Raw genomic sequence first — 26,138 nt, forward strand, 5'->3', positions numbered from 1 at the left:
TTTGCATGTCCTGCACCGCTGGACTCCGCTGCATAAACGTTACGAATGCAGAACATTTTCGGTTCTTCTCTTATCTTCTCATCTCCATTTGACAGACACGTCTAATGATAACATCTGCAGATGGGAAGCAAACAGCACAACAATCCGCAGATAATTGGGGGCCGTGTTTAAAGACGACGAGAGAAAATGAGAGAGACCGATAAGTGGACAACTGCAGGCTCTTTGTTAAAGTAGCAACGAGCAGATATATTTTCACCCTCATTTAGGGCACGAGGACTCACTAGTGCCCTCCTCCCTCCCCTTTTCTTTTTGCTTCCTTGTAAGGTTGTCCCAAACCCAGTAAAAGACAGAAACACAGAATCTATGTAAAAATCAACTAAAAGTTTACTTTCATTAAATAAACAAAGGTAAAAGCAATTAACTAAGGTGGATTTTTATTCACACATCATCATTTTACACAACTCAGCCTTGCTGGGCAGCTCTTTTACCAATTATTAGCCTGCTTTTGGTTTGCTGCCCTTCTACGCTCTTCTGTAGGCTTAATACTTTCTCCCTGGGGGTGTCACCGTCAGCCATCTTGTGTTGCCTGACAGCCAAAATGGCTACCGCCCCAGCCACCAGCCCGAGGTGAAGTAGGTAGAGAGAAACATGGAGACCGGTCACCAGCAGAGAGAAGCAGACAGTGGCAACACACCAAGGCCCAGCCAGGATCAGCAGCAAGGAGTGATACCAGGAGCTGAAGACGAGAGCTGGGACGGACAGAAGGAACCTGAGCAACGTGGAGGTCATCCAGGAGTACAGAGACAGAGGCGATAAGAGGAGAGATACTGCTGCCTCACTCATCGATACTGCCTAAAAGATACAAAAGGTGGGCGTTAAATACACACACTATATATTTCTTTATAGCATTATTTATTTTTGTCAACCTACCTCACGAGCATTCATGTGCAAGGTGACACTAGATGTCTGAGTCTTGTGAAGCCCTGAAAAGTTAGCAACATACAGACACAACTTTACTTGGATAAGAGCAAAACACGACTGAATCAAACAAAGCTTTTAAACCTCATCAGTGATGGTTGCATTCTTTAAAAGACATCTACTTACATAGGAAGAGGAGAATGAGACTGACAGCCAGCAATAGCCTCATTTCTCCTACACAGCTTCACACTTACAATCCTGAAATCAACAAACAAAACAATTCAACAGCAACATTAAGCCTTCACTAAGGTTTAATGCCTACACTAGCCTTCACGAGCACTCGCACATGAATCTAGGACAGTGTCTGCATGGCTTAAAAACAACAGCAAGAGTTTAATTTCTCACCCAACACTGCTCCCACTGTGTATCAGCTCACTCCTGCTTCCTTCTGTCACACCGACCTTTATTCAGCAAAGTTTTCAGCTTTACTTAAGTAATCCTCTTGTGGAAGTTATGCAACATTCCCCCTTGTTGTGCCAGTTTTCCAACAAAAAAGAAAAGAAGCATGGCCTGAACCACTCCACACTGACTTTAGGGATGTCAGCGCCACCTGTTTGAGGGGAGGGGTGATATCAAGAATACTTTCACAGCTGAAAGATCACCTAGAGACTCTTTTCTCTGCATGTTTTGTGCATCTTTTGTCCTGTTTCCCACCTTCAACCAGTCACAGCAGATCGCTGCCCCTCCCTGAGCCTGGTTGTGGTTTCTTCCTGTTAAAAGGGAGTTTTTCCTTCCCACTGTCACCAAGTAACTGCACATAGGGGGTCATCTGATTGTTGGGGTTTTCTCTGTATTGTTGCAGTCTTTACCTTCCAATATAAAACACACTGAAGCAACTATAAAACTCAACTGAATTATATGAAACATCAAATTCATGCTTTTGTGCCAAAACACTTAAAAAAATGACTTGAGGCCAGCAGGAGGTATTTACCGTCACTGGAATGTCATAGTATGATGTGACGCTCTCCAACTCCAACCTTCACCCCTGTCTTTAAATGATCGTCCCACCCCCTACCCTCGCACTCCATTAAGGTTAAACCCCTCCTGTTATTATCAGCTCACCCCACCATTACCCTTCTCCTCCCCACTGAGACACCAAGGAGAACCTGCTACAAATAAATGCTGATCAGCTGTAATGTTGTCATGATTAAGTGGCATTCTGTCAGAGTAGGGGGAGAGGGAGGTTTACTCAAAGGGCCGAAGCGCACTAATAGTCTTTATGTTACCATTTAATGTCTTTCACCAGGGTTTGTTTATTTATTAGGTCTGTTCAAAATTGCAGGTAATGTTCATCATGACTTCAGCCTTTCACTTAGTACTAACAATCATGCTCTCACAGGCATTCCTGCCATAAAAATGATAAAAATCATGATACACCAGTTCAAGTTTTTTTTATTATGTTAACCCAATGATGCGTGGGCAGTATGTTTATACACCATGTTTTATCTGTGTACTGTACAATGATTACTAACGCTTAAAAATACTGGAAACTATTTTTTTGTTTTGTTTTTGCAGCTTGTAGTAAATGTCGGTTAAAACCACAAGTCTGTTCGCCAGTAGTCTTAAACTCAAAAGTATCTGAGGTGAGAAACGTTACAGACATTTGACACCTTTCACTGCTCATTTCATTTACGGTAGATGTTTAGAAAAACTCGCTAAGATAAACTATCACCATCAATCTTTCTACCAAAGTGAAGTGAAGCCTAGAGGACGAACAGAAGGCTGATGACAAGAGTGTAAAACACACCACTGCTCCATCAACTGCTGAATGAATAAACAACATTTGAAGTTAAGAAAGTAGCTGAATTCATCTCAATCATCTGTCTTCATGAATGCGAAAATCATTTATTTTTGCTGCTTTTGCATTTTCAGAAAAAACATACAGACACCATGTGACACAGAAACCAAGACAGAAAAAAGGACATTTAATATAACCACATAAAAACATGATGAAAGCTGTAAACATGTGTACAGAGAATTAGTCATTCTTTACACTTCATCCTATTCATAAAAATTTTGCATCTACAGGGGAGAACAACAAGAAGAAGACATAAATATGTTAATAAGAAGCTGGAAGGTATAGTGTAAGAAGTCCCGTTTCATTTCAGACACACACCTCAACTCACTTTACATCAATTACATAAAGCTTACTCATTATGAAAATGGAAATTAAAAATTGTTCTACATAAAACAAGACGCACTGTACAGACAGGATCCTGAGACGTGATGCTCATAAATTTAATGTAACATGTATTTTGGGAATTCCGGACTAGCCTACGGACAATATTCCAAACAACAATGAAGGACTGATCATTGTCCATGTATCTGCATCACTCATTGGTTAGTCAGTGGTATTTCTTCAGCAAAGAAAGCCAGTGCGAATTCACTTAGGACTAGTAGATACTGGTAAGAAAGTGCTTTTTCCCCCCCCTTCAAATACTGGATGTGGAGAGAATGTCCTCCACCAGATGCTTGTATACCCAAGCGTCTCCCTTCAGCCTCTGGCGGCGGACCCCAACAACTTCGGGCCTTTGCAGCAAGCACACCTCCAGTTCAAACGCCATCGTCACCTTCCCGAAGTCACCCCAGGTTTGACATTTCAGAGTATACCTGGAGGAAAGGCAATGGGAACAATGTGGAAACATTAACATTTGGTCCAAGAGTGAGCAAACCAGTCAGAAGACAGGGAGGTAACGGGAATTCTTACCCTTTCTGTGTGAAGTCGATGTTTTTCTCCGGCAGGATGGAGAGGATCTGGTTAAGCACCTGGTCTGGATTGGTCTGACTGGTCAGAGTCACGTTGTACTGTGCCTGGTGGAAAACACAGCCAAGCCACTGATCAGAATTTCTATCATTTTGCTGTAAATTAATTGTCTTTGAATTTTTATTTTACTGATGATGGATCTGCTTTGGGGGTTTTCGGCTTTCTATTACCTTAATCTTACGTGGACCATCCCGCAGAGCTCGTCGCTTGTTTGGCGTGAGCATGGTTATCACCTTATCCAGACCTCTCTCCAGGGAACCAAACATCTTTCCCCCTCGTTTCTTCTTCCCACTGTCTCCTGTGACAGCCAAGTCCAGTGACCTGGACCTTAAGAGCACAGAGGAAAAAAAAAAAAAAAGCCTCACTTTAGCTCAGGAATCCTGAACTGCCCTTCCCATTGGCTTACATGTTACTGGTTTCAAGGACTCAAGAACACATTTATGACCCATTCTTATGACTAAAAGTAAAGAATAAATTCTGTTGAAGGGAAAGCACCATTTAGGGAACCTTTACTCACCTCCGCTCTGGGCTGAAGGCTATGATTTCTACATTTGCAGGATCCTTGTTCTCTGCTGCTCTCTTCTTGTGCTCTTTGGATGAGCCGTCTCCACCTACCAGAAAAAAGTGCATTAAGAAAGTTGAAAACTTACTACCTTGCAAACACAGAACTTCTATACATATTGGTGGATCTGACTGAGAAAGCAAGAAACACCGAATGCTCATTTGGTTGGCTAGCCTAAAGAATACTTGCTTTTATTTGTGTCACTAAGCACAATAAAGACCACAGTTCATGTTTTATTCAGTATGCCTTATCGATTATCGATTTAGGCCATAAACTCATCAGGACTGTCTTCAGTGCCTGCTGAAGTCATGCATCAAGTGAGCACTAGGATTGTTTCACCATAGATTTTACACAGACGTTGTCACCACCCTGTGATGGCTCTGAGAAGGAATCCAGGTTTAATCCAATTTAACAAGCGGCAGAATTTTATAGCAAAATAATTTAACTATAAATATGTGAGTATTTCATTAACCAATAAGGAAAAATCAAACTGAAAATTGATAACTCATGTGAAATTCAGTGTCAAATAAACCCCTCTTATAATACATTTTTGGCTATGACTGTTTTGGTCAGATCGTAGTGTTAGGGAAATAACCGTGAAGCTCCTGAGAAGTATAGTCAGCTTGGGGTTTGAATGTTTCACTCACTGTCACTCAGGAACTCTAGTTTAAATCAAGAGCTGATCAAAGACAACACAAAAAATAAAGCATACCGCTAACACAACATGGATAAAGGTTTGTTTTTTACCAACCCCAAGGTCACTCAACAGGGAGAAGTGTTTGGAATGAGAATAAATTTGAAAACGCTTAGGTAACAGCCCTGTGCTCTTATGCATCGAACTGGCTGGCTTTGACACTGGAGTTGTGAACACAAAGGAATAACGATTTTGACACACACGCACACACAAGAGAGCTAGGCTTTAGTGGTAAGAGAACACATGTCACTACAGCCCACGTGGGACAGTGAGCAAAGGAAAGAGACAGCTACACCTGTCACAGCACACGCCTAGGGACAGACACGCATAGACCACTCTGTGTGTGTGTGTGTGTGTGTGTGTGTGTGTGTGTGTGTGTGTGTGTGTGTGTGTGTGTGTGTGTGTGTGTGTGTGAGAGAGAGAGTCAGAGAGAAATATGAGGACAAGTAAGTCACAGGTAGCACGTTTGCACTTTGCTGTAGTTTGCAGAGCAGGAGGCTGTAAAGAGAGCGGGTCTGAGCCGTATTCCGAGGATTCAACATCAACTAGGTCAGCTGCAGCGAGCTGGTGGCTGAATTTATAGAGGCATCTAATGAGGCTGGACATGTGAGCAGACAAGTCGCTATGACAAATAATTAAGACTTTAATGATTCTCCGTTCATATTAGTGTCCTTCATTCACAGATAAGTGAACAGAATTAGCTGCTTCTTGATAATAACCTCACCTTTGAGTTGACAGTGATAGATGTGTGTGTGTGTGTCCATTTTCAGTGGCAAAATGACAGCTAAATCACAGAAATATGAGTGGCTTTGGGATAAAAACAGACCCAATAAATGAGTTTATTACCAGAATACAATTTACTTGCAAATGTTTGGCATGTGGTTGTGGCACTTGTGATTATGAGAGCTGTGTAAGACCAAGCGAGGGACGGATAAATGAAGGGGGGGCAGGGGGTGAGTGGAGGAGAGGGGCAGCTGGTTAATGCGAATCTGATCTAATAGGCACTGCACTTCAAACCCTTGTTGAGAACAACAATTACAGTACAAATAAACTGTACGATGCCCAGAGCTCTGTACTGTCTGTACGGTACTCAATTTTCTGTCTTTGGTTGAGTGACCAAGAATCTATTAAGAAATGATTCTTACCTTTAGGTGTGGCCACACTGGGTTTGGGGCTGTTGATATTAGCATTTTGATTGGGTGTGGTCAACACATTCTTATTGAGGCGTGCATTCCTCTTACTGGATACAGGCGTTCGAGGTGGAGGCAAGGCAAAAATGTCAACGTCTCTGTCTTGGACATCATTATTCTCCTTGTTCTCGCTGGCCTGTTCTCGGTTCCTCTCTCTATGGTAGCGAGGTGTCGCTTTTCGCGCTCTCTCTGGAGTCGGGCTTGAAGGATGTCCTTTTTCCACCGATGGCGATACCAGCCTCTTTAAAAATACCAAAAGACAAATGATGATAATAATAATGGATTAGATTTATATAGCGCTTTTCAAGGCACCCAAAGCGCTTTACAATGCCACTATTCATTCTCTCTCGCATTCACTCACTGGTGGAGGCAAGCTATGGTTGTAGCCACAGCTGCCCTGGGGCAGACTGACAGAAGCGAGGCTGCCATATCACGCCATCAGCCCCTCTGGCCAACACCAGTAAGTGGCAGGGTGAAGTGTCTTGCCCAAGGACACAACGACCAGGAGAGAGAGCCCGGGGATCGAACTGGCGACCTTCCGGTTACAGACACGCTTCCCAACCCCCCTGAGCCACGGTCGCCCCCAAATGTGGTGTCTCAGAAAAAAAGCTGCATTTGGGATTTATCTGAACTGCATTTCAGATAGCCAGAAAGCACCCAAAACCTCATCCCCCTGCTTCTTTCAGGTATCAGCTGGAGAATTTCTTATTCATTCAGTATCTGTAACTTCCCGTTCAGACTGTACTTTCTGACATACGGCAGTAAGAGAGAAATCAGGGATTGGTTGCTCTCTGCTTCGGATTAATTAGGTGGTTATTTGGAATACTTTTCTATGTTTACCACCCTGGCGAGAAAAGTGGGTGTCCTTTCCATTTTTAAACATTTAAACATCTGCCTCCCCTTCCCCACAATGGCTGGTTTGTCACTCTGCCTTAAAGCGTGGCCACTTGGAACGACTAAACGCATCCAGCTTCTGACGTGGTTGGACAGCGTGTCTAAAGAGAAGGCTTTCAATCCGAGTTTACCTTTTTCTTCAGTCTACTCATTTAGACACATGAAAGAAAAGAGAAATCTATACTTATAGCAACTTCCACATACCGTGTCTTTTTTTATGATTCCATCTGGCTGACCTCTGACCCTCTGGGGTGTGTGCTGTGGAACTGAAACCCAGGGGCAATCATCGATGTAGTCTGAGCAAATGTCCAAGGAATCCACAATCAAAGCGTCTTCATCCTCACTGAAGTGCAGAGCTTTTCTGGTCTAACAGAGATAGAATAAAAAAATAAAATCCATAACAGCAAAATGTATCAGTATCAGCTGTAAGCAGCTTTAAAAGAGCAGAGCATCATGGAAGCTCTGGTCCTAAATCTGACCTGTAGTCCCTGATGCAGAGGCGAGCAGGAGTCCTCACAGACAGCTGGCTCAGGGCGCAGGCGGACAGGCTTTCCCCTCTGCTTCTTAGACAGCAGCAGCAGGTAGGTGGCTGTGATGTGGTCATATCGCCACTGTGGGAGATAATTTAAGATGTATTTAAGTAGATGTCTAACAGAAATTAAGTACAAGTTCTAGTATAATATGATAAATACAACATAATGATGCTGAAATATGCATATACAGACACACACCTCCTTCACCAGCGCTGTGGTGCTCTGTCTTGATCGCTTCATGTTTACTGCCATCTCAGTGATACAGTCTTCATCCATGTAGCCAAGCTACAAAAGACAAAACAAAGATTAAACTGTGAACACACAAAGCTACAAACAGACAAATTTTATTATCGTCACCAAGGAGGTTTTTCATTGATTCAGTTTGTTTGTTTGAAGGATTATTCAAAACAGCTGAAGAAGGTTTTGCATCAAAAATGTGTTCACAGAGGTTCAGGCTTGGCCTAATTTAGTACCAATTAACTTTTGGAGTTCATCTGGATCCAAGATTTTTGTTTTGAAGGATTCTTCAGGATTGCAGCAGAGGGCAAAACTGGTCATTTCCTCACAGATCCATATCACAGTCCTATCTTCACACATGCACATCACATAAAAATAAGAAAACTTGGACAAAATCTCAAGAATATATCACAAACTAATCTGGTTCCACATCATGTACAGTGTGGAATTTTCAGCCTTGGTGGAGATGTGCATTTGCAGACTGTTCTTGTTTCATACACTAATCCCGATGAAAAAAAGAAAGTGATGTTAAGGACTATGGTAATGTCACAGAACAATGACTTGTATGCTGACTGGACAATCTAAAAGAAGGGGGAAAAGCCTGAAAAAGGCTGTAAAAGCGATGTCACAGCAAACGCTACCATTTGCAATTATGAGTTTTCTTATGCAGTTTTTTTTGTGTGTCTGTCCATACCGGCTGCCTGCTGTACCACTCCACAGGGCTGTTGTAGTCTTTCATCACCCAGGGATGGTCCAGCAGCTGTCTGACAGTCAGACGCCGCTTTGGGTCCACCTGCAGGACACATACAGAAACTACAACTCAACCTGCACAAAACTACATAGTCCACAATCTGTAGCAGAAACAGATTTGCCTTCAAATCTTGGAAAATGCTTTTAGGTTTACTGAGAGTAAGAGGTGTTCTGTTATAATAAATTTATGAGGCAAATGCATAATTGCATCTTACTGTAATTCAACCAAAAAAAGAAGATTTGCACCTCAGTTTTAATTAAAAAGAATCAAGTTTTCTAGAGAACAGTAAACAAATGATACATATCACAGGTTGAGAGGCTGACAGGTATACAAAGACAAGAGCAAATAAACTGACTGACCTGTAACATTTGGTTGAGGAGGAGGATACTACCTGGAGAGAGCCACTTTGGGTTATCATATGTACCCCTCTGAAAATAAAGAAGACATCAAGAAACCCATTAAAAAATAATAATAATAATGATAAGACAACAGCTTGCTGTGAGTTTCCTTGAATGCCCACAAAAATTGAGGAGCAGCACCCGGAACTTAAGGGAAAGGTTTTAAAAATAAGAGTGCTCTTACTGTAATCTTCCTGTAGAGGATCATGCAGTTGTCATCATCAAAGGGCAGGTGTCCACAGAGCAGAGCGAACAGCAGTACTCCCATGCTCCATACATCAGCCTGGGAGGAGGGAGTTACACACCACACAGCGGTATTTCAGCTTCATGCGTTACAGATAACATTTCACAGCTCAGTTGCACTGAATTGCACGCCAGCAAATGTGATCACGACACCATGAAAAACTCGAACCGTGGAACAGGCAGGTATTCATAAATCTTGGTGAAAGCCAAATGCAAATACTGCGACTTCAGAAATTTTTGAATTAAAACCCCAGCATTTCTAAAAGTTGTATTTACCAAAGAACATGTCATACCTCTGATCCAATATACGCTTTTCCCTGGATAAGTTCAGGAGCAGCGTAAGCAGGGCTCCCACAGCAGGTCATCAGCTCATAGCCCAACCCTCCCTACAAGAGGCAACAACATGCTATTTAGGTCATGATTATACACAGCATCGAGTACAGCATGCATACACATGTCTAAGTTTTAGTTATGATGTGCTACACAACAGTGTTCCTTTTATGATTATTTTACTCCCCATGCTTCTGAAAAAATAAAATGGATGTTTGTCTGAGATTTTTTTCCTCATTGCAACATCCATAAGTATCAGGATACACTAAAGCCTTATCCATAACTAACTACTACATTTTCCAAAGTAGCTAAAAAAAAAAAAAAAAAATCCAAACTCACAAACAACCTTTCAGAAAGATATTTAGGACCCTGGGTGGTTTTTCTGTGTTCAATATGATTGGAAAAAAGATATGCCTGGTAATCAAATTTTACATAAGTGCTGCTTTGTCTCACGTCGTGCACCAGTGTAGTGTGTTATGCATGGAACTAGTTTGTACAATAGACTGAGGAGTACCTTGGTAAACAGCAAATGCCTTAAGAACGTTTTTCCCTCGCCCTGATGCTAAATATTTATAATACACACAAAGAGGGAAAAGGAATTTGGTAATATACCTTAGGTTTGGCACACAAGCCAAAGTCTATAAGCTTCAAGTTGTGGTCTCCATCAATCAATAAGTTTTCCTAGAGTTCAAAGAGAAAAACTTTAAGATTCATATTACAGCCACAACTGATCTATGACACTTTTTGGTGGTTGTTTTTGTTTGTTTGTTTTTTACCGGTTTTAGGTCTCTGTGTGCGTATCCTTGGCTGTGGACATAGGCCATTGCTGACACAATTTGCCTAAAAAAGACCCGGGTTTCCTCCTCAGACAGGCGGTCCTTAGCTATGATGTAGTCAAAGAGCTCCCCACCAGGGCAGTACTGAAAGTAAAATGAAAGATTGAGGGAAAGAAGAAAAAAGAATTCAGGATTTTTCTGGTTCAAAGCAGGTTTTGGGGATAATTATCTCAACTAGCCCACATATAGTTGCATCAAAAAAAACTGTGTTGCCTTACCGAAAAGAAATTTGTGGCTTTTCATGTTATTTTAGGTCATTTGATAAGCATAAAAGTCAATATCACTTAAAATAAGTTGATAATGATAACATAGTTTTATTTACCATTATTATTATTATTCAAATTAAATTCTGGGGGAGAGGAGAACCCCAGAAATTGATCTTAAGCTTATATTCATTCTCACATAACACATTGCTTATGCCCTTACCTCCAACACCATAAATATCTGGGTGGAGGTCTCTATGACCTGATACAGTCGACAGATATGTTGGTGACTCAGGTTCTTCATGGCTTCGATCTCCACCTTCACACGGGGTAGGTCATCCTAGGTGAAACACAGGGATTTCTTGTAAATTATTTATACATACAAATACTGTTTACTGCACTGTACACTTTCTTTCTTTTAAAAAAAACAACAACATTATTCTTTGTTTGTTCTGCCTATTTGAAGACGAGCAAGAGCCGCGAATTGTGCTCAAGCGAAATACTGAGTTATTTCAGAAGAACCACTCCCATACTAATGTTTTCTGAAACCTCTTGTTCTAGACAAGGTCCGGTTTGCAGAGGAAAATGGGGTGTTAGAAAAGCTTCAGCATTACTTGGAAGGTAACAGGACAAATGCCAGGGCGTGACTTTTTCTCCCCAGATTAAAGGTTCAACTCAGGGCGAGGTCATCTTACTCTTATTGTAAACAAATGAATGCTTGAGCAAACATAACAGTTGAATCATTAGTCGGCCAAAAAGATTTGAATTGCAGTTCCAGCACATAGTTATTGAAAAGTGCCAAATGTCAGTTGTTGATTTTTATAAATGATGTGTCATGACTAATTGACCTGCATGCACCTAAACCAAAAGGCCAGTGAAACTGAGTTAACAGTTACAGACATTTAGGAACAAAAGTTAATAACAAATTTAATTCTGATAGAAACACAAATTTATTTTACTGCTTGGTGCGATTGGAAATCACCAGTTTGTTGTCAGACAAACATGAAACAAATTTTATTGGCTGAACAGCTGTTATTGCTGATAAATGGACAACAAATGCAACCAATAACTTTCTGATCTGTGTTCTAGTGGCTGAAATTGCATTAGTGTAAACTCTGAATTTAAGATAATCAGAATACTTTATTAATGCTAAGGACATTATGTGGTTAGTGTTGCTCCAAGACAACAAGAAGAGTAACATACTGAACTAAATTAAATATCCAATACATTATCAAAGTTACAAAATAAAGCCAAGAGCTCCAATATATACAAATAGCTCAATCTCCAGAACATTACAGAAATTACATATGATTGACATTTTACTCTAAAATTATTTTTGTAGAGGATGTGGAAAAGGGTGTAACTATGGCAGTGTGTACTGTGCATTAGATGGAGGAGTTTTACAGCCAGGAATGATTCCCTCTGTAGTTCATAGCAGTTTTAATAGTAGTTTAACTGGTACATATTTGTAAATATTTAATCTTTTATTTGTTTACTGCTTGTCACTCCGTTTCACTATCAGATCTAAATAAAGACTGAACTGAACTCTTACAAGTATAGACTAATGGCACCAACATACAACTAGGCTGCCTCACTTTTGAATGCAACAACTTGTGATAATTGTTTCTGACATTTTATACTCTGAGCTATATTTTTGTGTTTGACCCTATTTTTCTATTGCCGGTTTCATTTCTTACCCCAAGATCCTTTTTATTCATGATTTTAATGGCAACCTTCTCTCCTGTCAAGATGTGTCGACCCAGCTTGACTTTAGCGAAACCTCCTGGGGAAAAAACAGAAAGAAAGAAAAAACACACACAGGGTTCAGAGAGGATACGATACAGATAGTAATTGTTTTCTTAAATGCATCAATTAACCCTTGCATTACCTGAGCCGATAGTCTCATAAACCTCATAATATCTTTGGAGCTCGTCCGCTCCGCGATGCTCCGTCCTTTCTATTGGCATCTTCCCTGCTCCGGCGCAAGATGGTAAACTTTCCTGGAGAGGAAAATGCTTAAAATTGGCAACAGACACGAAAAAACTACGTTTGGCACTCACTGGTTATCGGTTTGTGACCGTTCAGCTAGCTTAACGTCAATTACTGCATAACTGTAGCCAACATAAATCATTAATACCGCTTGCAGTTGGTAAAAGTAACTACAATAAACCTTAACTGAACCAAAACAGTACTCGATATTCTGCATTTACCTGAACGAAAACAGAGGAAGACGGCAGCGTCAGTTAACCACACGGTAAAGCCCGAGTCCGGCAGACCGATGTTTTGTTACAGAAGTTTGAATTTCGCACGTTGACGTGACTACATTTCCTGCTTCCGGTTTGCGCTTCGTGCTTCCCCCTGTGGTGAAAAAGAGTACTGCAGCTGTAAAACAAAAAGCACAGTTAGTGCAACTTTGTTTTCATTCTGCAGGCTGGTTCACAATCAGAATTACGTTAATTACCAAGTTGTTTTTTTTATACAAACGAGTCAGGGGTTAAAAAAAAAATCGAACATGGTATTTATATTTGGTGTTATATTTGGTTCACTTTACCAGTCAGAGACAACATTAAAACCCCTGACGGGTTAAATGAATATCATTTTCATCATCTTGTTACAATACATGTTCTGCTTGGAAACCTGTGCTTTATTATTTATGTGTATGTATGATCTATTTGCTAAATGCGTATGCATTTCTATTTTAACTTCCAAATAGGATATAAGAAGGTACAAAACAAACATATTTGCCCCTAAAACCCAGATTAGTAGTTTGACATATAGCTAAATACAGCTAAAGTAGCACAGTAATATATTCTAAATGCATACAAAAACTACAAATACTGGTTAAATATGGTTAAATATTGGAGTACATATAGGAAGGACTAATGGCACTAGTCTGGTCAGATATGTACAATGTGGGTTAATGCATTTCTGTTGGGCTTTACACGGTTCAGTAGTCCAACAAGCCACAAGTTAATACACACCTCCCAGCCAGTCAGAAATCATTTATTTGTTTTGGTATGCATACACTCATCCCTGTAACACTGAAATCTCTTTTTCCTACTACTGTGTAGGTCCCACTTTTGCTGCCAAAACAGGCCTGACCTATTGAGGCATGCACTCCGCAAGTCCTCTGAAAGCATCCTGTGTTGTCAGGAACAAGATGTTAGTTAAAAAACTGCAAGATAGTGTCTCCACGGATGGTACTCAGACTGGATTTTAGGGAATTGAGGACAAGTCAACAACTTGAATTTGCTAGGTTGCCCAAACCATTCCTAAAGTAGTTTTTTTTTTTCCAGAGAGGCAGACAATAGTGTGGAAGGCTTCTGCAACAATGGAAGGGTCTACCACAATGTTTAAGTAGAGCCCACATAAATGTCAGGACCAGAACACTGTCCAGCGTATGGCACTGTACTTCTGCCAGTTTGCCTTCATTTGCCAGTGGATTCTGGTAAAAGTGACACCTGGCTGTCCACATAATGTAGTATAATATAAACTATCACACCAAGCAACCTATTCCCATTGGTCAACCGTATACAAGCGTACACTGGGTAAGACACAGGGTCCACCATTTCCCAGCCCCAGTCAACGAACAGATTCAGACCCACAGACTAATTGCTGCAAGGTCAACGTTTTAACTACTGCATCACTATGCTGCCAGATTTGTTCATCTATTATTCCCATATGGAAAAAGAAATAGAAAAAAAACCTCCTGAGTTTCCCATTACCTCAAATAGTAAATATTTATATTTTATGTATAAGTATTTACACTTAAACCAATATACTGTGGACGAATGATGATACTGGTAATCATGCTTTCATATACAGGTATATTACGACCTGCAGGTAGGAAAGCCTTGTGTGTTTTTTGTAATGTGGAAAGTGTTCTGTTTTGACCCTATAGGTATGTGATTGCAGTGGCTGACCGAAGAGATGTATTTAAGGTGTCAGAAGAGGTGTCTTCAGCTGTGCCTGTCTGAAGTCTGTAATTAGAAACAGGTGAGAGGTGAACTATAAATGCATTTTAGCAGAACCCCATCTTCTGTCTACCACTTGTAATGCAAGCACTTTCACTGCAGATGATGTATAAAGCTATTTCCCCCCTGATTATTTTCCCTGATTATTTTAATTGTAAAGGGACAACCACAAAGCTACGGAGCTATTCAGTGATTAATCAGTGACCATCCTGTATGTCTCGTGGTTGTTAGGAAATGAGTCGGTTGTTAGGGAAGTAATCTGTGGTTAGGGGATGTCCAGGTGTCAGCAGGATGACAGAACCACTCATTTGGTCTGTGCGGCAGCTGGACGGGATGGGACAGAGGCACATCAAATAACCACAGCTGGAAGCAAACAGAGGAGAAAGTGAGTGTGAGGAGACGGGAGAGTGAAAAGAAGAAAAGAGAGCGGAGAGAGCAGCGGTGGAAAGTGGAAAACAGAGGAAAATGGAGACCAGTATGAGGTTTTAAAAAAACGAAATCTCGAACGTCACTATTTTGTCTTTGTGTCATTTGTACTTTGTGGTCAGCATACACACACACACATACACAATCACTTACACACCGACGAAAACATATTTTAAATAGTTACATACGGTTGATTGTCTGGAAAGCAATAGCCGTGTTTTTTTTAACAGATCTCAGCTAGTCTAAAATCTGCATGAGCTCATAGGTTTACTGCAGATTTAAACATATTTTGAATGTATTGTAACGTACTGCAAGGCACAGGGTGTTCCCCCCTCTGGGTCCTTTTATAAGATACAACTCAAAGAATTTAAAAAAAAAATGGTTATAATGCTGTTGAGAGCAAATTTTGTTACAGCAAATGGTTTTAACAGACAGCCCGGGACTGCCAAGGCCATGTCCAGCCAGCAAAGTTTCACATATAAGCATCAGTACATAATCATAACAGTCAGGCAACTAAATGTCATGAACAAAATCCTGGTGTAATTGCACGGAAACTTTTAAAAACAATAAGAAACATCATGTTAGCAGATGTGTGTAATATGCAGGTTGTGCATCCACGTCCTGCATTTGTTTTGGGATATATGCTGCTGTGTGCTGTCATTCAAGCAGATCTCTGCGTTAAGGAGCTGCTGTGTGAAGGTAAACATGTTGCAAAATGTAAGAGCTTGTAAAATGTAAGATTCTACAAGCTCTCACATTTTGCAAGATATTTACCTTCATACATATTTAGCTCCATACTGCTGTACCACCTCCAGCGAGTGTATAATGAGAGATCCTGTAGCAGCTATAAAGGTGTCACAACCAAAAACAGACATTGTGGTCCTAACAGCTTCTGTCTTGTACATCTAGTATCCTCTGACAGATTCTTGGAGGTTCCCAGAATGCCTGTGTCATTAGTCCATGGCTGCTGGGTGTTCACTGCAGGGGACTGGCGTCTTAGACCTGGATGGTTGCCAGAGAGGGTTGAAGTAAAGAAAAAGAGGGGCATGTATGTCCGTGTTTAGATGTACAACATGTGTATGTAGGTGCATGCTATCATAAAGGTTGTGCTGCACTTTGCCTCACTGTCTCCAGTCAGAGGGCTCGTGCTAAACACTCAATAGGAGAGATGTAAAGCTTTGCAGAATAACAGATTTTCGTTCTCACTCAACCTCTTTAAACAGTGGCCCGATTGGCTGTGTACAACAGACATTGCATCACTGCACTTTATCCACACATATGTGTCTCATATATCTTTTTAGAGTCCACACATAAACATGAGCGCATACACAATCACAAAGAAGGGGGCTCTCAGAGAAGTTGGGAAAGTTTTGATCCTGGCAATTTCACACCCATGTTGTGAACAGCTGCAGGGTCAATCGAAGGACAGTCTGTGGGGGGGGAAAAGGTTTTTCAGGTCTGAAATGTTGTCACTCCATTCAGCAACACAGGTAAGACATGTTTTTATCTGCCCCCTACCTCCCGAAGTGGCTCTGTGTCATAAGTTTTGATAGACCTGACTCTCATTGCTCCAATCTACGCAACATGAAACGGTGGAACTAGGCAAGCTTCACTACATTGTGTGTTTACAGGGCAAAAACAGTCCTCTTCCCAGAACTAAAACATTCAGCCAAGGTAATATATTACACCCATATGTGTTTGGACTCCTCCAAATCATTCATGTTCATCCAAAATATTAGCCAAAACTCTCAAACTGAAGACCTTGGGAGTGTGTGACAGTGGGGTTTTGAATGCAGGCCAGTGAATATACAGTAATGTTAAAAGCGATCTGATCATTAAAGGACAGAGCAACATGGTAGTAAACTGAGTCATGATAAGATGGCAAAATAATGCATGTGAATCATTTATTCAGGGAATTTAAATCACCAGGGAACAATGCCACTCAGTGCGTGTGTGTGTTTGATTTTCAGTCCATCCTCTAGCAGTTTGCTGTGGGCTTTTGTTTTTTTTCCCCCAAAGAATTTCTAAAGGTGTTTCCCATCATCACTAAAATATAATAAAAACAATAACTCAAAACATAACAAGCCTTATAGAGCAAAAAACAAAAAGTGGGTGGAGAAGCAAGAAGTATGCCTCTCTAAAGCCCCACAATCCTGCATGATGATTCAAAGGGAGCAATATTGTCTTTGGACAAGCGTTAGGATACGCTACAGGAGTCTGTCCATTTTTCTCTCTCACAAACACACGCTCTCTGTGAGCTGTCACAGAATTCATACCAAAGAGTAAAGGAGGTGAAATCCACTTAAAAGGACACCTACATTTGTAACGTTCTCTCAGCACGTCTCTTTACATCCTTCCCAAACTGTCCTTTTTCCCTCCCACCCCATAAGCCAACCCCAACTCTCAAACGCACACTCCCCTCATTACAGATGTGTGTCTATGTGAGTGTGTGAGATTGTCCTCCTCTCTCAGTCTCTTCATGGCTGGATTGTGGCAGCAGCCCTGCTATCTGGGGCAGGGTCGAGTTCTGGCTCTGCTGCACTTGATCTGTCTTCTCTCCCCAGCCACAGGTGCTCTTCCTTGGGATAACACAGGTGGCTCGTCCCCTCTGGAGGTAAGACGCCCACACTTTCATTGGGGGGGGGGGGGGGGGTATAGAGTATGAGCTACAAGGGGAAGGCATGGCATGCTAAGTTATATCCTTACTTTGTAATATAGATCGTGCTTGTTCTGATGCAAAATGCAAGTAACAATCTTTTAAGATTGGGGAGGCAGGAGTGGGACTGAGTTTGCCCTCGGGGAGGTGGGGGTGGGGGGGTGTCCTGTTTGTTTTAGATCATCTCTGTTTGTGCCACTCAGGCTGAGAGTAATCACTAACAGACTGAGTAATATCAGACTGTAAATAAAATTTCAAATGCGAAGAACCAGAGAAAATGTTAAAAGAGAGATGGCAGGAACGGAGCAGATGAGCCAAACTCATTTGCAAAATAGAGATCTGCACTGTGGAAGATTGGAGAGGAAGACCAGAAAGATTCCCCAATTCAAACCAACTGTTGGACCGAGTGAGCTATGGGATTTCCAGGAAGAGGAGGGAGAGCAAGATACACGAGTGAAAATGAGAGAAAAAGAACAGTAATGTGATCCAGCGGAATCTGTGATTATACTGTTGAAAATAATTCAGGTGATGCTGAAACTATGGTAAAGAGAGTAAGCAGAAAGTGTCTGAACATGTACAAAGGTGCAGTGTTGTGGCTTTGTTTGCATAAAACATGTGCCAGTGTATCTGTTGGCAGCAGTTTGAGGTGGTGAAGGGGAATTTTTCTCGGACTTTCCTTCACGTTGGCTACCATAAGATTGCAGAGATTCCTGCAGGAGCATGCAACATCAGCATCCAGGAGACCAAAAAGAGCCCAAATTATCTGGGTACACACACACACACACACACACACACACACACACACACACACACACACACACACACACACACACACACACACACACATAACCATATCTAATAGCACAAGTATTTCCAGAATGACAAGCACCAATGCAGTAAACAATCGTGGGGATTTTCCAGCTCTGCTCAGCCAACGTGGTGTCTCCATCATCAACGGAAACTGGCTAATCAATAGACCCGGGATCTACGTTGCTCTGGGAACATATCTGACATATCGACGACCCAATGAGATCCGGTCTCGTAATGGAGAGTCCATCACTGCACCGGGGCCGCTGACTGAGGACCTGCACGTCTATGTGAGATGGAAAATGAAAAACACTGATCTGACAAAGTTGCCCATAAAAATTAAACACAATTTGAGCTTCATTATGAGATACGAGGTTATAAAAGTGCAAATTTAGTTTCTTTATATGTCTGACAAATTATCAGAATTAAAAGTAGCAAATAAATATACCTTCCAAGGAGTCCTATTAAGATTTGCAAATACAAATAGTATAAAAAATACTACTTATTGGATGCCATTCATCTTTTTTTCTTTCTTTTTCACAGCTGATTTACCAACAACCATTTCCTACTGTGCAATATGAATACAGCATGCCTTTAAACCGATACCTAGCTCCTGAGCCCGGTACACCTTCTGCTGTTCTTCCCCTGGGTGAGTAAACTCACTAACATGCATAAGCACACAAGCTGTATTTGAGTTACTCAGTATGGCCACAGCGTCAGTATCTCATTATCAGGACTATGGTTTACCCTCAGACAGCATGTGCCCTTTTTTGGCTTCTCTTTGTGTTTGGTTAAGATCGCACTGCAGGGTGACACCGTTTCGTATCGTTTTCAGCAAAACTGTTCATTTGATCATTTGATTAGGGTTTAATTGACATTTTTGATACAGGTCAAACTTTCTCCTGGCAAAGAGCCCTTTGCCACACACTGAGACAAGATAAGCTGTCACTTATGCCAGATTTGGCCTCAGGCCTCACCTGGCCATGAAACCACTTCTCAGTCAAATGTGTAATATGTTTTGGATCCCCTGAAAATGTGACAGGGTATCAAAATGTCTGTAATTCCTGAACAGTTGATGCAATATTTTCTTAAACCCCGTGAACCAAAGCTGAAAGCCTACACTATTCACATCTTGTTTGATTTAAAACCCACTGTGGTGATGTACAGGGGCAAAATTATGAGCATTGTTTCATTTTATAAATATTTACAGTATGCAGTAAAGCCCCCTTGCACTTGTTGGTTTGACAGCTGTAACCAGATTAAAACTAAGAATAAGGTCATTTTCTGTATATTTTTCAAAATTTGGTTTTAGTTAGTTTTGCAACTACAGTCTTTTTACATCTTTTTCTAGCGTCCAGTTTTTGTTTTTATTTCAGTGAACTAAAGTGTTTCGTTCACACCCAGCTTTAGTTTTAGTCTAGTGTTTGTCCACTGTAATAGCCTACATACAAATTCACACAGTCCTTAAAACAGATCTTAGTAGCCATAATTAATAAAACCACCGGTGTGGCAGCCTTATGGTTGTACTTGTTACATTTTAAGTTATATTATATTTTAAGTTAGCCCACTTCTTCTCTGGCACATGGAACCTCTAAACTCTTTCTTGTAGCTGAGACAGTAGATTTCTCCTATCCAGATGATGATGGCAAGACCAAACAAAGCATCATCAAGGAGGCATGGCATCCCAACCAGGTTCCCTCTTACCCTACTGTGAACTCTGAGTCTCATGTCACCTACACCTGGATGAAAAACAGGCACACAGAGTGCAGCACAACCTGTGGCACTGGTAAGAAGTTAGTTCATAGTTCTCAAATCTTAATCTGATAGTGCTAACAGTATCTACACCTGGGGCCATCGGGAATGGCAAGTTGTAAAGACAAGAAAAGCATATAATAATAGCTTACACAATCAAAGATGGCCACAGTGGGCAGCTCTGCATGTCTGATTTGGCAGATATTATCTCAGGGATTTGTATGTTCTCCCGGGATGAAACCAGGGGTCTCTCACTTGTTTGGTAAATATGTAAACTACTACACCATAGAGCCACTAAAATAAAGAAATCAAGTCGCTAGCTGAAACAGTCTCTAGGACAATGGGCTTCTACATTACTGTGCATAAGCACACATATATTTCACTCTCCTATTTAATTTTTCCCCCTGGGTGTTTGTCTGTGTTTTTGCCAGGCAAGCGTCAGGTGGTCCTGGAGTGTGTTGAGAAGGATTCCCAGACGGCTGTTCCCGCTGACTTTTGTCACCCTGCCATTGAAACAACAAAGTGGGAAGAAGACTGCAACATACAGCCCTGTCCTGCATAGTGAGCAACACCCACAGACACCTGATGTCCTATTCTGCTAGATGTGGCTAATGCACAGACTGAGCTGCATATAAACTACACATGACGCACACAGTATTACTTCCACATGGTGCTGTGACTCTCGGGGTGAACCCTGATCACTTGCACACGTCCTAGCCATAAGTCGGCTAGTAAGTCGCACTAAATCTCTTTGGTGTGGCTTCATTTTTCATGTCGTGCGGTAAATACCACTCTGCTTTACTGCTGCCAAGATGTTAGGACATTAACTTTATGTTTGGTTGTGGGTCTGTCAGATATTTTGCCCACAGTCTCAGTGATCCATGATTGCTGTCATCATGAAATATATGTTTATGTTTTTACTTGGAATGTGGCAGAAACAGAGTGCTATAAAACCAAGACATGAGTAGTAAGAAAAGTAAAGACTTCTGAATTTGTGCAGCACTTTTTGGGCTCCAGCGATAGCCTTTTGTATGATCTGTTTTTCTCTAAAAACAAACACTAACGAGTAACCTTTAAGATGGTGGGGAAGTGGTCACACAAAATTTTAATTTATACAGCGCTGAATCACAATAACAGTCCCCTCAAGGCACTTTATATATTGTAAGGTAAAAAATTTATAGTGACATGAGAGAAAACCCCAGCAATCAACTTCCTATGAGCAAGCACTTGGCAACAGTGGTAAGGAAAAACTCCCTGTTAACAGGAAGAAACCTCCAGCAGAACCAGGCTCATGGAGTGGCTGGTTGGGGGTAAAGGGGAGGAAGATACGCTGTGGAAAAGAGGAACTTAGTAGTTGTGGTCACCAAGAAGACAGAGCTAGGGCAAAGGCAATTTGGTGAAGGTCTTTAGTAAACTTATGTATCAACATTAAAGCACATCATGTCTCTATTCTCTTGGCTAACAGCTGGGACGTAGGTGAGTGGTCAGAGTGCAGTAGAAGGTGTGGACCTGGGACCCAGCATCGCCAGGTCATCTGCCGCCAAGTCACCGACGTTCACGCCAGTGGGACAGAAACTTCAGTTACTGTGAAGTCAGAGATGTGCGGTTCATCTGACATGCCAGTGACCCAGTCTACGTGCCAGCTGAAAATCTGCAGTCAGTGGGATATACGATCAGAGTGGAGCCCTGTGAGAAAACACACATTTCATGAATACTTATGAACAGCTGTAGTATGAGGAGTGTAATTTTATCAGTCGTGGGGGAAGTCTTAAGGTATTTAAGTAATCCAGACAAGTCTCCACTGCTGCTACGTCCTCAGCTCTCTAGAGGAAAAGCGGAGCAATGACAATCATCTAGTATGTGTGGAGAAGGCTGAGGCACAGTTAAAATGTTTTACAACACAAAACACCATAAAAAATGGAAAGAAACAGAAAAAAATGCCAGAACCAACCAAGTGTGGTACATGTGATGTTCGTTTTACTCTAGACTATAGCTAGCCCAGTCTCTAGAGTAGGAAAACCATCCAAAATGGTAATATAACAACTTACAGACCCCCCCCCCCCAAAAAAAAGAACAGGACTTCTTAAGGTACGTTTAATTTTAACACACATACCAGCCAAGATATAACATGTTATTTTTGCAACAAACATAGAAAACTAGCCAGACAGCTAAAGTCACAGCTGCCTCTTTTAAGCCAGCTGTTGCAATTAGCTGGAGCCTGACTAGAGCACAGGACTGAAGCTTTGAATCAATCAGCAGTGGTGGTGGGCAGGCTGAAGAGCAGGTGCAGAGACCAACCAGGAGAAGTAGAGCATGTGAAACAATTAAATCATACAAGCTGTAAAGAGTGGAAGACCCAAAGGAGTAAAAATAAAAGCACTACCACTAACCAGCAAAGTATAACTAGCTGACAACATTGTGTGTAATGTGTATCTTGTGCCATTCATTTCAGCAATACAGCCATGAATGGGCATTTAGGAAGACAAACATGCATAACTCACATTCTATAGCTGCAGCAAAGGAATTTACATGTCACTGAATAAAAGGAACTCAGTAATTTTCATGAGAAACAAATCTAGATCTCTCATCTTCTCCTCTAGTGTTCAGTACCATGTGGAGTTGGCCAGCGCACCAGGGAGGTGGTGTGTGTGAGCAACCAGGGCGATGTGGATGATGATCAGGAGTGTAACATGAACCTGAAGCCAGACACTATAGAGAACTGTGACATGGGACTTTGTGCACGCAGCTGGTTCACCTCTATCTGGAGCCAGCGGGTAATATTGAAACTGTTTGTGTTAGATATTGTGTTTGAGGAGACTGTGACAGGACGTGCAAATAAAATAATGTTACATTTCAAAATGGGACCAAATAAAATGAAATGTGTGTGTGATGCTCCTTAGTGCTCTGCAGAGTGTGGTAGAGGCAGTCGAACCAGGTCTGTAGTATGCCTGATGGATCATGTGACAAATCTGCCTTTGGATAGCTGTGAAGGGGAACGCCCGCCAGAAGTGACATCATGTGATTCAGGGCCATGCCAAAATCGTCTGGAGTGGTACACAGGACCTTGGAGTCAGGTTATTCACACACACACACACACACACACACACACACACACACACACACACACACACACACACACACACACATCATTGCAAACTGTGCAAACAACATCCATTTGAAGACTCACTTATGTGTGTGGGTAACTTAAGTGTTCTGCAGAGTGTGGGAATGGCACACAGACCCGAAGTGTGGCTTGCATTTTAAACAGCGATGGTCAAATGGAAGTTGTGGACCAGTTAAAATGTTCCAGTCTTTCGAAGCCAATCACATCTCAGCCCTGCAGACTGAAGCCATGTGGTGTCCAGTGGTATGTTACGGAGTGGAGTGCGGTAAGTGTACCAAACGTCTAAATCAGTTCTGGCAGCTCCAGATTCAGCATCTTTTATCCAATATATCCACTATTCCTCCTCTGCACACATCCAAACCATCTCAGCCTTGTCTCTCTGACTTTGTCTCCAAACTGCTCAACATGACCTGCCCCTATTATATAATACTTTCTAATTCTGTCAATTCTGGTCACTCCCAATTAAAATCTCACCATCCTCAGTTATATCACCTAAACCTCGGCCTTCTGTCTTTTTGTCATTGCAGCTATCCTTTTGTCACAAATCATCCCTGACATTCATCTTTACCCACTCCACCCTGCCTGCCCTCTTTTCTTCACCTCTCTTATACTCTTTCCTTTGCATGGGATGTTTAATCTCATTTACGTTGACTAACTCTACTCCTTGCAGCCTCACTGTATCCCCTTTAATGTCTTTAAGTCATAGACCACTCTACATTTTTACTGAGACTTTTCCTCATTAAAGATCTGCAGTTATCCCAAGGACAAGATTTCTTTTTTTTAGTGCAACAGGAGACCATTAAAATGCATTTTTCAGTATCTAAAAACATGTGTTTTTTTTAAAAAACAAAACTGAACCAATTTGTGACAAACTGGTTAGTTTGTGTGTAATCTGTCTTCGTCCTATGACCTCAGTGTTCACGGACCTGTAATGCTGGCTTCCGTGTGCGCGAGGTCCGTTGTCTTGCTGACAACATCGTCCCAAGCGATCGCTGTGATCCCAGCTTTATCCTGGAGAGTCGAGAAGAATGCAACAAACAGCCTTGTGTAGCTGAAATAGGTAAGCATGCCAAGCAGTGTTGTACGACAGCAGTTCAGCTGCATACTGAACGGTCAGTGTTAGACCCCTTACATCACAGAGAGCTCAGACGATGAAGATGCTGATCCAGATCCAACTGCCTCAAACAAAAAGAACTCGAACTCGCTTAATGTGGTCCATATACAGTACATTTGATTCTTTTGTCTTGGCGTCTTGTAGGATGATTAAATTAGTCCCACCTCTTCTATCAAGGTTAGCCAGTTTAGTAGTTGCTCCAAGCAGATGACTGCACTAAACAACAGACAGAAAATACAATTATTTAAAATATCTTTACCCTCCCCCCCCCCTCTTTTCCTTCACAGATCCATTATGCAGTGATAAGTATCATAACTGCATGGTGGTGGTTCAAGCCAGACTGTGTGTTTACTCATATTACAGAAGTGTCTGCTGTGCGTCCTGCTCTCGTGCCCAGGAAACACACCCCAACTCTTTTCAAAACAATCACATACGCAGGTGATGCTGCAGTGAAACTCAAGGAACAAAAAGCTCTGTGATGACATCAACTTACTGTTGAAGACAATGAAGCTTTAAAATTGGGATGCCTGAAACTTTTTTGTCCTCACAACAACACACAAACACACATGCTCTTTCATAGGACGTTCACAATTTTTAAATCTGCAGTCCAAGTGTAACATTAAAGTGGACACATTCAGTGTTTACTTGTATATTTATTCTTAATAAAGTTTCTGTAACTTCTGGTATTCTACTGCTTTGTTCACTTTTTATTAAAGAAATATTACAAAATTAAAGAATATATTAAATAATATATAAAAGTTTAAAGAAACATTATTAAAAAAACTGATCAAATATACCTGCTTTCTATCAAATGTATTCACTTTGTAATAGCTGTTCCCGGTTTAGGTCTGTGACTGGTTGATATCATTAGAGTTAAGTTGTCTCGATAAATAAGGAGCCAGCTGTGACATGATCAGGTGTGAAATGAAGCGCCAGCATGAAAGGACCGCGCAGGCCATCGTTACCTTTTTTTTTTTTTTACTGATCTAATGCTGCTGCACGACAAAATGTTTGTGCCCAATTCTGGAACCACTGACGAGTTTAGCCATTGAAGGGTCTATAGCAAGAAATTAATCTACAACTGGCAGATTTTGCTCAACATGATTTTCTTTTAACTAAAATGTCCTTAACGTCTGTTAGTAATACTACATAATAATGGCTACATTGAAACATGCTAAATTAGTGGTGGTAACTTTTCATTTTCATAAAGATGGGGTTCTTAATGGTGACGCTCTCTGTGCAAAAGGTTTTGGTAGTTGTACTTTATTTTTGTAGTTCTTATATAGTTTTTTCCCCCTTGTGTTTTCTCCACATGCTTAGGTATCTAATTGACTATCTTAGTTGTCACATCGTCACCCATTCTTTATTTATGTCATACTGTTTTGAACTGGCAGTGTGAAGGGATCTAAACAGAATCCATCCATCCGTCCATCCATTCGCTTCCGCTTATCCTTTTCAGGGTCGCGGGGGGGCGCTGGAGCCTATCCCAGCTGTCATAGGGCGTAAACAGAATCCTTAAAACCTAATCGTGATTCCAAAGCCTAACAGTGTGAAAATATTTAAACTGTAACACAGGATCTCAGATAACTTTGCAAGACCTCAGTTTAACTGGAAACTGTTATTTTAGATGGAGTAATGCCTAAGGTTTTTACCATGATGCATTAATGTGGAA

The 26,138-nt window shown here is 41.3% G+C and overlaps 3 protein-coding genes across 3 annotated transcripts; 1 reads left to right on the plus strand and 2 right to left on the minus strand.

The window, feature by feature from the left end:
• Window positions 1-360: 360 nt before the first annotated feature.
• Window positions 361-1,516, minus strand: LOC147327885 (uncharacterized). The gene is made up of 4 exons (XM_086297603.1): window positions 1,324-1,516; window positions 1,105-1,176; window positions 931-983; window positions 361-852 (listed from the first exon to the last, which is right to left on the minus strand). The coding sequence occupies exons 2-4, from the start codon at window positions 1,145-1,147 to the stop codon at window positions 463-465; spliced, it is 486 nt and encodes a 161-aa protein (XP_086153729.1). The 5' UTR covers window positions 1,148-1,176; window positions 1,324-1,516; the 3' UTR covers window positions 361-462.
• Window positions 1,517-2,801: 1,285 nt separating this feature from the next.
• Window positions 2,802-12,958, minus strand: melk (maternal embryonic leucine zipper kinase). Its single transcript, XM_086295848.1, has 18 exons — window positions 12,824-12,958; window positions 12,502-12,613; window positions 12,311-12,396; window positions 10,837-10,953; window positions 10,351-10,494; window positions 10,187-10,255; window positions 9,538-9,630; window positions 9,186-9,284; window positions 8,963-9,031; window positions 8,547-8,645; window positions 7,814-7,900; window positions 7,562-7,693; window positions 7,287-7,448; window positions 6,144-6,429; window positions 4,260-4,353; window positions 3,913-4,069; window positions 3,686-3,789; window positions 2,802-3,588 (listed from the first exon to the last, which is right to left on the minus strand). Exons 2-18 carry the CDS (start codon window positions 12,578-12,580, stop codon window positions 3,411-3,413), a joined length of 2,055 nt encoding a protein of 684 aa, XP_086151974.1. The 5' UTR covers window positions 12,581-12,613; window positions 12,824-12,958; the 3' UTR covers window positions 2,802-3,410.
• Window positions 12,959-17,492: 4,534 nt separating this feature from the next.
• On the plus strand, window positions 17,493-25,146 carry adamtsl7 (ADAMTS-like 7). Its single transcript, XM_086297604.1, has 12 exons — window positions 17,493-17,627; window positions 18,307-18,436; window positions 18,591-18,766; window positions 19,020-19,125; window positions 20,086-20,262; window positions 20,660-20,789; window positions 21,694-21,916; window positions 22,829-23,002; window positions 23,129-23,302; window positions 23,438-23,617; window positions 24,268-24,412; window positions 24,754-25,146. Exons 1-12 carry the CDS (start codon window positions 17,493-17,495, stop codon window positions 24,906-24,908), a joined length of 1,905 nt encoding a protein of 634 aa, XP_086153730.1. The 3' UTR covers window positions 24,909-25,146.
• Window positions 25,147-26,138: the final 992 nt, after the last annotated feature.

This window comes from Aulonocara sp. 'chitande type north' Nkhata Bay, linkage group LG6, assembly GCF_057382095.1.
Source record: "Aulonocara sp. 'chitande type north' Nkhata Bay isolate Kocher_YH1m ecotype deep benthic linkage group LG6, A_spYH_male_GT1.1, whole genome shotgun sequence".
NCBI classification, from domain to species: Eukaryota; Metazoa; Chordata; class Actinopteri; order Cichliformes; family Cichlidae; genus Aulonocara; species Aulonocara sp. 'chitande type north' Nkhata Bay.

Bases quoted from the DNA above. Each gene is read 5' to 3' on its own strand.
- LOC147327885 (XM_086297603.1), bottom strand. From the start codon at position 1,147: ATGAGGCTATTGCTGGCTGTCAGTCTCATTCTCCTCTTCCTAT. The intron at 984-1,104 runs GTAAGTAGATGT...CTAACTTTTCAG, and splicing joins TCTCATTCTCCTCTTCCTAT to GGCTTCACAAGACTCAGACA. The intron at 853-930 runs GTAGGTTGACAA...TGTATCTTTTAG, and splicing joins TGCACATGAATGCTCGTGAG to GCAGTATCGATGAGTGAGGC.
- melk (XM_086295848.1), bottom strand. From the start codon at position 12,580: ATGCCAATAGAAAGGACGGAGCATCGCGGAGCGGACGAGCTCCAAAGA. The intron at 8,646-8,962 runs GTCAGTCAGTTT...TGTGTCCTGCAG, and splicing joins TCCTCAACCAAATGTTACAG to GTGGACCCAAAGCGGCGTCT. The intron at 7,694-7,813 runs GTGTGTGTCTGT...TATCTCCCACAG, and splicing joins CCACAGCGCTGGTGAAGGAG to TGGCGATATGACCACATCAC.
- adamtsl7 (XM_086297604.1), top strand. From the start codon at position 17,493: ATGGCTGGATTGTGGCAGCAGCCCTGCTATCTGGGGCAGGGTCGAGTT. The intron at 17,628-18,306 runs GTAAGACGCCCA...ATCTGTTGGCAG, and splicing joins GTGGCTCGTCCCCTCTGGAG to CAGTTTGAGGTGGTGAAGGG. The intron at 23,303-23,437 runs GTTATTCACACA...GGGTAACTTAAG, and splicing joins ACACAGGACCTTGGAGTCAG to TGTTCTGCAGAGTGTGGGAA.